We start from the raw sequence: 10,248 nt of genomic DNA, 5'->3' as shown, positions 1-10,248 counted from the left end.
GGGCGCTTGTAGCTTAAAGTGAATGGAAATGAAAATTTAGTGTCAACCAATCAGCTTTAGAGTTGGCTATTGTACGCCTGCTGGCTGGCTCCAGTGTTACACAGGAGCCAGCTAGCAGGCGTAGTGCGTGCACGTCTTTTGATTGGATTACCAATATTGAGAGGCAGGTCCTATGGGCAGGTCTATGCAGAACCTCAGAACTAGGAAACTGAATTTGATAAACAAATTAATTCGCGTACTACTAAGCTGTTTTTTCAACCCACAGTGGCGGAAGGAGGAGAAGATATCGATTTGGTCGAGGATATAATTATAACGCCATTCTCAAGACGAACTTTTCAAGAAAAGTTAGACATTGTAAGGAGAGGTCGCCCGACGCCGACGCTACAAAGCCTGTCACAGGCGGGAAAGGGGTTCGTTCGCCACTTTCAAAGTTCCAACTACGAGCGCTATCAATGGCTCACATGCTCCGAGAAGCACTGCAAACTGTACTGCTGGGAATGCCTATTATTTGCAAGTGATCGATTTGGTGTTTGGAGCCACACTGGCTTTGCAAACTGGAGTTGTCTAACCAAGGCAACAACGAGACACCAAAGTACGGCTGGGCACTTACAAGCAATGGTGCTTTTGAAAACTTTTGGGGACACCCGAGTGAATCTACAGCTCAACGAACAAGCGGGCAGGGCAACGGAGCTGCACAATGAAAAGGTGAAGAAAAATAGGGAAATATTGAAAAGACTCATTGATTGTGTCATGTTTTTGGGTAAACAGGAACTTTCATTTAGGGGACACGATGAAAGTGCTGACTCCACAAACAAAGGGAACTATGTGGAGCTTCTTTCTTTTCTTTCTGAAAGCAACACAGATTTACAATACCACCTGTCTACTAACAAAGTGTTCATTGGGACGTCAGGCAAAATACAAAATGACCTAATTTATGCTATTGCTGAAGTGATGGGAGAAGAGATCAAAATGGAGATTAAAAAAGCTCCCTTTGTTGCTGTTATGGTGGACGAGACAACAGATGTGGGAAATGCAGCACAGCTCTCACTCGTCCTGCGTTATGTGACGGACACAGGAGTCAAGGAGCGATTTATCCGATTTGAAGATGTGACAAGCGGCAAGCGAGCTGATGACATTGCCGCTCTTATTTTCCGTTTCTTGGAGGAAAATTAATGTAGTCTGGATAAAGTTGTGGCACAGTGTTTTGATGGCGCAGCAGTCATGGCATCTGGACTCAATGGGGTGCAGGCTAAAGTTAAGGAGAGGGCACCGATGGCCTTATTCATTCACTGCTATGCACATCGACTAAATTTAGTACTGACTCAAGAAGCCTCAAAGCTTAAAGAATGCAAGCTCTTCTTTGCCAACCTCAATGGCCTTGCAGCATTTTTCTCACGATCCCCTAAGCGCACGCAACTGCTGGATGACATCTGCACGCGTCGTCTTCCTAAAGTTGCACCAACGAGGTGGCAATATACATCTAGATTGGTCAATGCAGTCTTTGAAAAGAGAGTTGCCCTAAAGGAGCTGTTTAGCCACTTACTGGAACATCATGATTACCATGACGGGGATACTGTGCTTATGGCTGATGGATTTAATGCACGTTTGGATGATTTTGAGTTTTGTTTTTTGCTTGAAACATTCAATGGGATTTTTAATTATTCGGATGTGCTTTTTGGAATTCTACAGAAACAAACTTTGGATGTACAATTCTGCCTGACAAGGGTGAACGAGTTTTGTGACACAATTGAGTGAGAGAGGCGCAGGTTCAGTCAAATCTACGATGACACAGCGCGCATCTCAAGTTCACCCAGCGCACGCAGAGGCCCAGCACAAGGAGACCCTCGCACATACTACCAACAACTCCCCAGCAATATTCTGGACAACATTCTTTGCCAGATACGAAACAGGTTTCAAGACCACAAAAAATGTATGTTTCTCTCCCTCCTGGACCCCCAGCACTTTCAGACCTACCGGAAAAAATTCCCGCAAACAGCTTTCTCCAGTTAACAGAGAGTCACGGAACACTGTTCGACCTATCCAAGCTAAAAACAGAACTGACTGTAATGTATGCTATGACTGATTTTGAAGGGAAAAGTCCCTCTGATCTCCTTGATTTCCTTAAGCAGAAAAATCTGAATGAGGACATGGGGCAACTTTACACATTGGCATGTGTGACAGTGACTATCCCTGTGTCCACGGCTTCTGTCGAGCGGTTATTCTCGGGCCTTAAAGCGAATCAAAACGTATTCCAGAAATGCTACTGGACAGACTCGGCTTTCAGCATTAGCCTCCATGTCGATAGAAAAGGACTTATTGGTGGAACTAAAACGCACAGATAGACTGTACAACAGAGTCATTGAAGTCTTCTTGAGGAAAGAAAGGAGGAAGGATTTTGTGTTCAAATAATCAGTCTTTGGTGAGTAGGCATACAATGCATTTTATTTTTTATTAAATGTGTATGTATGTTTCGCATTTTATTTCGTTAATATTAAATAGCCTATATATTAACAAAATAAAATGGCAAATAGCCTATGTTGCAAATTATTTGTTTTCTTTCTTTTATTTTCAGTGAATAGTTATGTGTCTTTATCATCATGGTGAAACTGCTTTGGGTGCGACAATGCGCTGTTTAGTGAACACACTGTATTTTTTTTTTTTTTTTGGACTTAAAGCTCAAAGTTTGTGGACCAGAAATGGATAGAAGAAGAATATTAATATAACTCTGTTGCACTCGACTATGTTCTTGCCTATTAGTTGAACTGTACTGTATTGTACCCTTCCCCTGCAATTCTCTGAATAAAAATGTCAATTTCAAGGTGACGCAACGCCTGGTTATACTGCGTTTCTGTCTAAATGTATAGTATCTAGAGCCATGGCATCATAATGATGGTAATAAGAGGTGGATTAATTCGGGTGGGACTGTGTAGGACCTCACTGAAGGCCCAGGCCCCAGGCCCACGGCACGCCACTGCGTTACAATAGTAAACATAACAAATCTGTAACGTTTTAATTTACAGAAAATGATAGTTTTATCATGGCACTTACTAGGCTAAGGTGACTTGATAGCAACTGTTTGCATGTGGGATATGATCCTGGTTGATCTCTCTTCCTCTCTTTCACACAAACACGCACACAATTTCAGGAAACTCCCCCTTTCTGCCCTCACACCCCCATGAGCATAAGGCATGTTGTAAAACAGGTATGTCATGTGACGTTTTGGCAGGGTGTTTGCCTAACAGGTACATTTGGGTAGATGTTTTACCTGTCGTAAATTAGCACAAAAAAACTTTATAATATCAATAATTGAATTAGCATATAATAGCTCATAGTAATTGTTTAAGTTAAGGAAAGCCTGGGTGAGTGAGTTGTAAATAGAGGATTAAATATTCAGTTTTTCATAAATTGAGGCGGAAACACCGCATAAGGTAAGGATAATATTTTCTTGTTTTAATGAATTAGGCTAAACGACCAAAATTATTGGTCTGGCATCACTGGCCATTTGTTTATTATTGATATGACTACAGCTATGCTAATTAATTATCGTTAATTGAGCTTTCTCTTTTCCCAATGCAACCGAACAAATATTTTGTTAAAATAGAAAAATAAAATGTGATTCATTTATATTCCTTATTATTTATAAGACAGTAGGCCTACCTACTATAAGTAGGGCTACGATACGCTACGATGTAGGTTTTAGTTCCTATGTGATTCAATTTTGTTACATAGAAACGTTCTAAAAGTAGCTTTTGTTTCGTTTTAACCTGCGCCTCTAGAGGGCGACATAGTCAAACAAAATGGCTGATTTTCAGTATCACCTTTTTCTGTTGTGTGTGTGCCCTTTTTACATAAAAAAAAATCACAGAATAATGTGTTGAGTATTGGATATTAATTTAGAGCAATAATTAATAAATACATTTTGTTGCAGTTGTCGCTCCTGCTTGAGAAATGCCAGGCTTGGCAGAGATATGTATTGGCATGCTGTTGCTGCTTCCTCTGGCTTGGGCCAGAGTTGTCTACAGCCACAACGAAGGTAAACACACATCTGTTAAGTAGCGGTGTGTGGGTAAAATCACTGGGGAAGCCAAGCCAGGAAAAAAAGAATCCATATTACAACCTATGTGTTGTGATAATTGTGTTGTTTGCTGTATAACCTGTTAGTTCATATGCCTTGCCACCGTGATATATAGGCCTAAGGCCGAGACAATAAGGAGACAGTGGCAGAATAAATTCAACCACACCTTTGTTTCATCACAAACCCGGAGAGTAACCTCTGTCTGATGAAGTCCACAAAGCATATTGCATGTAACAAACAGTTACAAGACCTACAGCATCGTCAAGCAAGTTAATGTTTCCGACATTTTCTGACTACTAAACAACTATTGATTTAGAACCACGGACAGTTACCGCAAGTTGCAAAGAAACAGGAGCTGCCTCCACTATTCCAGGACCATTTCAACTTCAACATCATCAAATCACCTATGCTTAGTCTAATACAGTGACAACTAAAAGATAACAAAAAACAATTTAGTTAAATCAACGTAAGCTAAATATGATGTGGCTGTCCATGGTTCTGATTTCTCTCTCTGTGTGTGTGTTCGTGCAAGTAGAAAAATCATGTTGACTCACCCTACTTGTAGAGAAATGCCATCCTCCTGTCTTTGATGTTGATGATATTGTCTATGACTCTGTCATACACTACACATTTTTAGTTTTTGTTGTTCTAGGCTACCTGGCTAAAATGCTTGCTCGCTAACTTTAAGGGCAACAATGAGCCAGCTAGTTAATGTTAGCCTACTACATCTAGCTACATATTGAACTTTCATCCTCTCGGACCAGGGGCACAATGAATGAATTTATAGTTGGATCAGAATCTCTGTTATAATCATTGGCCAGTACGGAGAATGAAGTTAAACCACAAGTCCAAATCCCTTTCTCCATCCATGGGTAAGTTAGGAAAGGGACAATTTTAGCTAGCTAGCCACTGGAGGACAACGACAACAATTCACATTTTTCTGTCAGTGATTGGTGTGAAGCCAAATCCAAACTGGCTTCCCTTGACACTTTTTTTGTTTGGTGCCAGGACCATTCACAGTTGAGCTTACTCAGTTTAGCTTAGCGCTGATTTGCTATTGTTTTATACATACATTTTTTTCAAGGGCGAACGAATGTTTGCTGGCGTCCCTTGCGTTCAATGCTACGGGCGGCAACAATGTCATACTCTTTTTGACCAGACAGCATCAGATAGATGGGTCATATTAGGCCAGTGGTTCCCAAGCTGTGAGGCATTAAGGAACTATGTTGGGCTTTCAACTTACTCTTGAAAGTTGTAATGGTAGAATGCATAGTGAATAGTGAATCAGCAATTTTCCTATTGTCATGTCAGTCATTGCAGACCTTTAGAGAGCTATTTATAACTTGTCAGAAACGTTTTTTTAGCCCATTGATTTTGTTGTAATGTTTGTCACTGAGTTATCACATGAACACATACAAGACATGGCAAAATGTGTAGAATTGCAGGAAATTTGCTTTAAAACTGATAAATGTTTTCTCCACCACATGGCAAAATGTGTAGAATTGCAAGAATGTGCTTTAAAATGTCCAAAAAATCACCACCCCATGGAAAAATGTATAGAATTACAGGAAATAAGTTTGAAACATGCAAAATTCTCTCCAACAAGAGGGGTGTTACCAGTTTGTCATGGACAGTGTAGGGGAAGGGGTGTTCCCCAATGATAGAAGAGTGAAAAAGTTTGGGAACCACTGTGTTAGGCAATTGTTCTTTTGCTTCACTCTTTCTATTTCTATCTGATTGTGAGGTTATCCATTCAATACTGACTTTTCTCTTGTCTGTCGAAGTCAGACTTGTGATAAATGATTGCTAGTGTGTGTGTGTGAGAAAGAGGCTCTGTCTCTATCTCTGACACCAATGCGATTATATCAACCTCAATCTCATGCCCATGAATATCCTCTCTCTCTCGGTCTGTCTTATTCCCTCTCTGTCTCTCGCACGATGTCTGCTCCTCTTTTGCTCTCTCTTTCTGGGTCCAGTGTTCCTGGGACAACAGTCTGCGTCCTCGTACCTGTCTCGCTCGCTGCTCTGGAACAAATGGGATCTGGAGATGGTGACGCCAGACAGCCTTGAGAGGGAGTGCATAGAGGAGGTGTGCACCTACGAGGAGGCCAGGGAGGTGTTTGAGGACACATCCAAAACGGTGAGGGAAGGGGGCAGTGAATGTGTTGGTACATTTCATGAAAGTCTGTTGGAAATTATGTTTTATTTACGCACATTAAGAATACTGTAAGCTTGTTCAATTAATTGACAAATTTAATTTTCTATTTTCCCCAGAATGTATTTTGGGACACATATTCCAGCAGTCACAGTAAGATATTTTTTGGGGGGCCCTTTATAAACCTATACTAAGGCAATGTTGACATTTACATTCTCACTACTGTCCTCATGTTTTTCTATGGTTGATGCTAGCATTGATGATTTATCATCGCACAGGCTATAATATTAATATAATGTACATTGCAAATGTATTTATTGTGTTGGCTCTTTAGATACAGCTCCCAGAGTGGATGTGTCGGGTCTAGTGGCAGGAATCTTGGCTATTCTAGTGTCTGCTGTCATAGCCACGGTGCTGGGCTGCTACTGTTACAAGAACAAAGCTGGTAGGACGGCAGGCAGGTAAGATTGAGTGTGTGTGTTGTGTCTATGTATGTTAGTGGGTCGATCTATACTATACTGCTATACTATACAGACAGTGTAAGTCTGTATAGTATAGCCTACCTAACCTAAGGCATCTATTGCCTGATTGCCCTACCTGTCAGCAAATTTCATATGATAAAGTAGGCCTATGTAATCCCTGGTAGCCCTACATTGTAGCAACATATGTGATAAAGTACATTGTATTTTATTATTTTTTAATTACAGTTGCCTATATAAGGTAGTAGCAACATGATAAAATAGGCCTATGTAATCCCGGATAGCCCTACATAGCAGCAACAATATTTCAGAAATTAACAATGGACCCTGAGTCTTCCCATTATTTGGTGTGTGTGTGTGTGGGCAACATTACTTGTGTGTAGCCTAACCTAGTATGACTTTTATGTCATCTGTTTCAGTGCTCCAGTGAGAATGGTTGTGGATGGCCAGCCTGCCCCAGAGACAGTGCCTCTGGCTGGGATCATCGCTCCAGGACTGCCCTCCTACGGCGATGCCCTGACCCGCAGTGGGCAGCATGATGCGCCCCCGCCACCTTACTCTGGGTAGGCCTGTGTGTGTGTGTGTATCACAGGAGGTTGGTGGCACCATAATTAGGGAGGCCGGGCTCATGGTAATGGCTGGAGTGGAATGGTATCAAACACATGGTTTCTATGTGTTTGATGCCATTCCATTTACTCTGTTCCAGCCATTATTGAGCCATCCTCCCCTCAGCAGCCTCCACTGGTGTGTATGTATGTGCCACCACATTTTAAGAATGTGTACTGTGCGTGAATGTATTCCAGCTTTGTGTACGATGTGTAATATGCATGTCTGTCAACTGTGTGTCTGTCTCAGTGGTGGAAAAAGTACCCAATTGACATACTTGAGTAAAAGTAAAGATACCTTAATAGAAAATGACTCAAGTAAAAGTCACCCAGTAAAATACTAATTGAGTCTGAAAGTATTTAGTTTTAAATATACTTAAGTATCAAAAGTAAATGGAATTGCTAAAATGTACTTAAGTATCAAAAGTAAAAATAATTTCAAATTCCTTATATTAAGCAAACCAGACTGCACAATTTTTTAATTTTTTATTGATGGATAACCAGGTGCAGTAAAAGTTGCCAGAAATAGTAAAGTACAGATACCCCCCCCCCCAAAAAAACGAATTAAGGGGTACTTTAAAGTACTTTAGATCACAGGTCTGTCTGTCTGCATCTTTCATATATGTCACAACCTATTTCTCTTTTTTTCTATCTCTTTTTCCCACAGGGGGGCGCCATCAGCACCTCCTGACCCAACTGACGATACTGAGATTACTGTGAATACTGAGGACACTGAGTGAAAAGGAGGGAAGGACATTTTAAAAAGGGGGATTCATGTAGAGTGTGTGTGTGTTACAAGCTTCAATTGGAGTTCTGGACAGTTATAAGTGAGCACAGCTGTGAACATTTCAATTCCTGTGAGTTGTTGAAATAGACATGGTATATGTCCATATAATAGGAGAGCATTTCATTTTTTTTTTATTCGAGGGGAGTTCATAGGGGGGCAAGGCTGAAGGATGTTATAGATAGAGAAATTAAGGGAATGGGATGAAGACTTGTTAAGAGGTTACCTGTGAGAAAGAGAAGCAATCCCTTGATTGCAAAATGCATCATACGGGATGATTTCTGTATTTTGAAAGTTACATATCTTGACAACTTGATTGATGAGAAGCAAAACATTTTGGGACTATTTCAACAATGGGCTAATGGAATTTCCTTTAATATGTATAAACTAGCAGATGGTATAGTATTTAGGTCAACATGTTGGCTAATGTTTGTTTTATCTCGGTTGTTTCTATCTGTATTGGTACATGACAGACCACTCTGAATTTAAGTATATTTATACACATTTCTTATTCAAAACATTTGAATAAAGCTTTTGCACCTAGCCCACTGGTCAATCAGACAGTCATCTATATTCCATAGAGTTGCACGTTTTCAAAAACGTTTTAAAATATGCCTGGGTATTTGAAGTGAAAGTAATCGGATTGCGTTACTCATTTTGAGTAATCCAAAATTTTACGGTAGTGATTATTTTTTGTTTAACCGTAATCAGTAACGGTTACATTTTTCAAGTAATCCGCCCAACCCTGCATATATCTGCACTCTTTAATCGAAATGTATCTTGCATTGCTCCCAAATGTACCCTTTTGGCCTGTGCTACACTTGTATTCTGTCTGAGAATGGTCTCTGTGTATATGACTAAAGGCTGTACATGGTCAGTCTGCATCTGAGTTGGCCGTATAGAATTTACTACGATGCAGCCTCCGCAGACATCAGGGCTTTCATACTTCTTGTGCTTAGCTGAGCAGAGCTATTGTGAAGGAATTTGTCAAGGAAGTGAGTTAGTGTTTATACTGGACCACCCGCTCCCACCTACTCTCAACCAACCATATCAATGCGGAGCTATACAGAGCCAGCCGCTTTGTTACAAAATTTGAGAGGCGCACGGCGATGTGGTACAGCGCATGATTTGGCCTCTGCATTCCTCTGGTGGCTCCGCAATTGCGTCACACCCGTCATACGAAGCCTCTGACCACATTTCGGATCAAACATAAATTGGCTTTTAGAAAGGGTTGGATTAGCAGACACTGCGTATGTGTGTGTGTGTGTGTGTGTGTGCGCACTGGAGAGGGAGGGAGTGTGCTAACATGCGATCCAACCAGCCGCTCTAAAAAATGGCGTCTTCAGAAGAAAATTACGTGTAACCCTCACATCAAGATTCTAGTATGGCCGCGAAACCTCTCTTCAATTCTCTCAGGTCTATTTATAATTGGTTTTACAAAAGAACGCGAGGACTACTACAATATATGTTGATGCGCGGTACGAATATTGTAGTCGTTGCCAAAGTCAGAAGGCCCGCCTACTTGACCAATCAGATGAGGGAGTGGATCACGCGTATGCTGACCAGTTTGCAGGGGCAGACGAGAGATATGCATTTATGCTGCGTTCAAATAGTAGTCGGATCTAGGAAACTGACATTTCTGGCTTGCTAAATGGTTGTAGTTATGCACGTGCCGCTTTCAACGAATCATCAAGTCGGAAATTCTAGAGTTTCCTAGTTCCGACTAGTAAGTGAACGCGGCACCATTTTTATCTCATCAATGATTTCTTTATTTATTAGCTATAATAAAACCAACCGTTCTAAATGTAAAGTGGTAATCGGATGTCTTTTTCAAACTCAGCTTGAAAGCTTATCATTATGTTTTCCCTTACTCAGTTACTTGTTTTAACCCAAAATAGGTTTACTCCAATATCGGCATTGTTTTTAAAATGGCATGCAGATAGACAAATTGACACATCTTGAAAACGTACACAGTTTCACAGAAATGTTCACAGAATTGTTTATTTTAATTTTAAATGTGTTTATTTTTGCCTGATTTAAGATAAACTTCAACCCTTTTACTTTATTTGGCACCTAGGAACTTACTATAGTAATTTATTTAACTTGACAGTACACCTTTTTGGTATTTTGTACCAGTTTCTGTCTCAGTA

The 10,248-nt window shown here is 40.6% G+C and overlaps 1 protein-coding gene across 1 annotated transcript; it reads left to right on the top strand.

The window, feature by feature from the left end:
- Positions 1-3,948: 3,948 nt before the first annotated feature.
- On the top strand, positions 3,949-8,054 carry prrg2 (proline rich Gla (G-carboxyglutamic acid) 2). Its single transcript, XM_038989079.1, has 6 exons — positions 3,949-4,033; positions 6,052-6,215; positions 6,350-6,383; positions 6,565-6,691; positions 7,129-7,272; positions 7,982-8,054. The coding sequence occupies exons 1-6, from the start codon at positions 3,949-3,951 to the stop codon at positions 8,052-8,054; spliced, it is 627 nt and encodes a 208-aa protein (XP_038845007.1).
- The last annotated feature ends 2,194 nt before the right edge of the window (positions 8,055-10,248 follow it).

Source organism: Salvelinus namaycush, chromosome 3 (assembly GCF_016432855.1).
Source record: "Salvelinus namaycush isolate Seneca chromosome 3, SaNama_1.0, whole genome shotgun sequence".
Taxonomy (NCBI): Eukaryota; Metazoa; Chordata; class Actinopteri; order Salmoniformes; family Salmonidae; genus Salvelinus; species Salvelinus namaycush.
The sequence above is the reverse complement of the archived record's forward strand: the minus strand, read 5'-3'. Positions and strand labels throughout refer to the sequence as shown.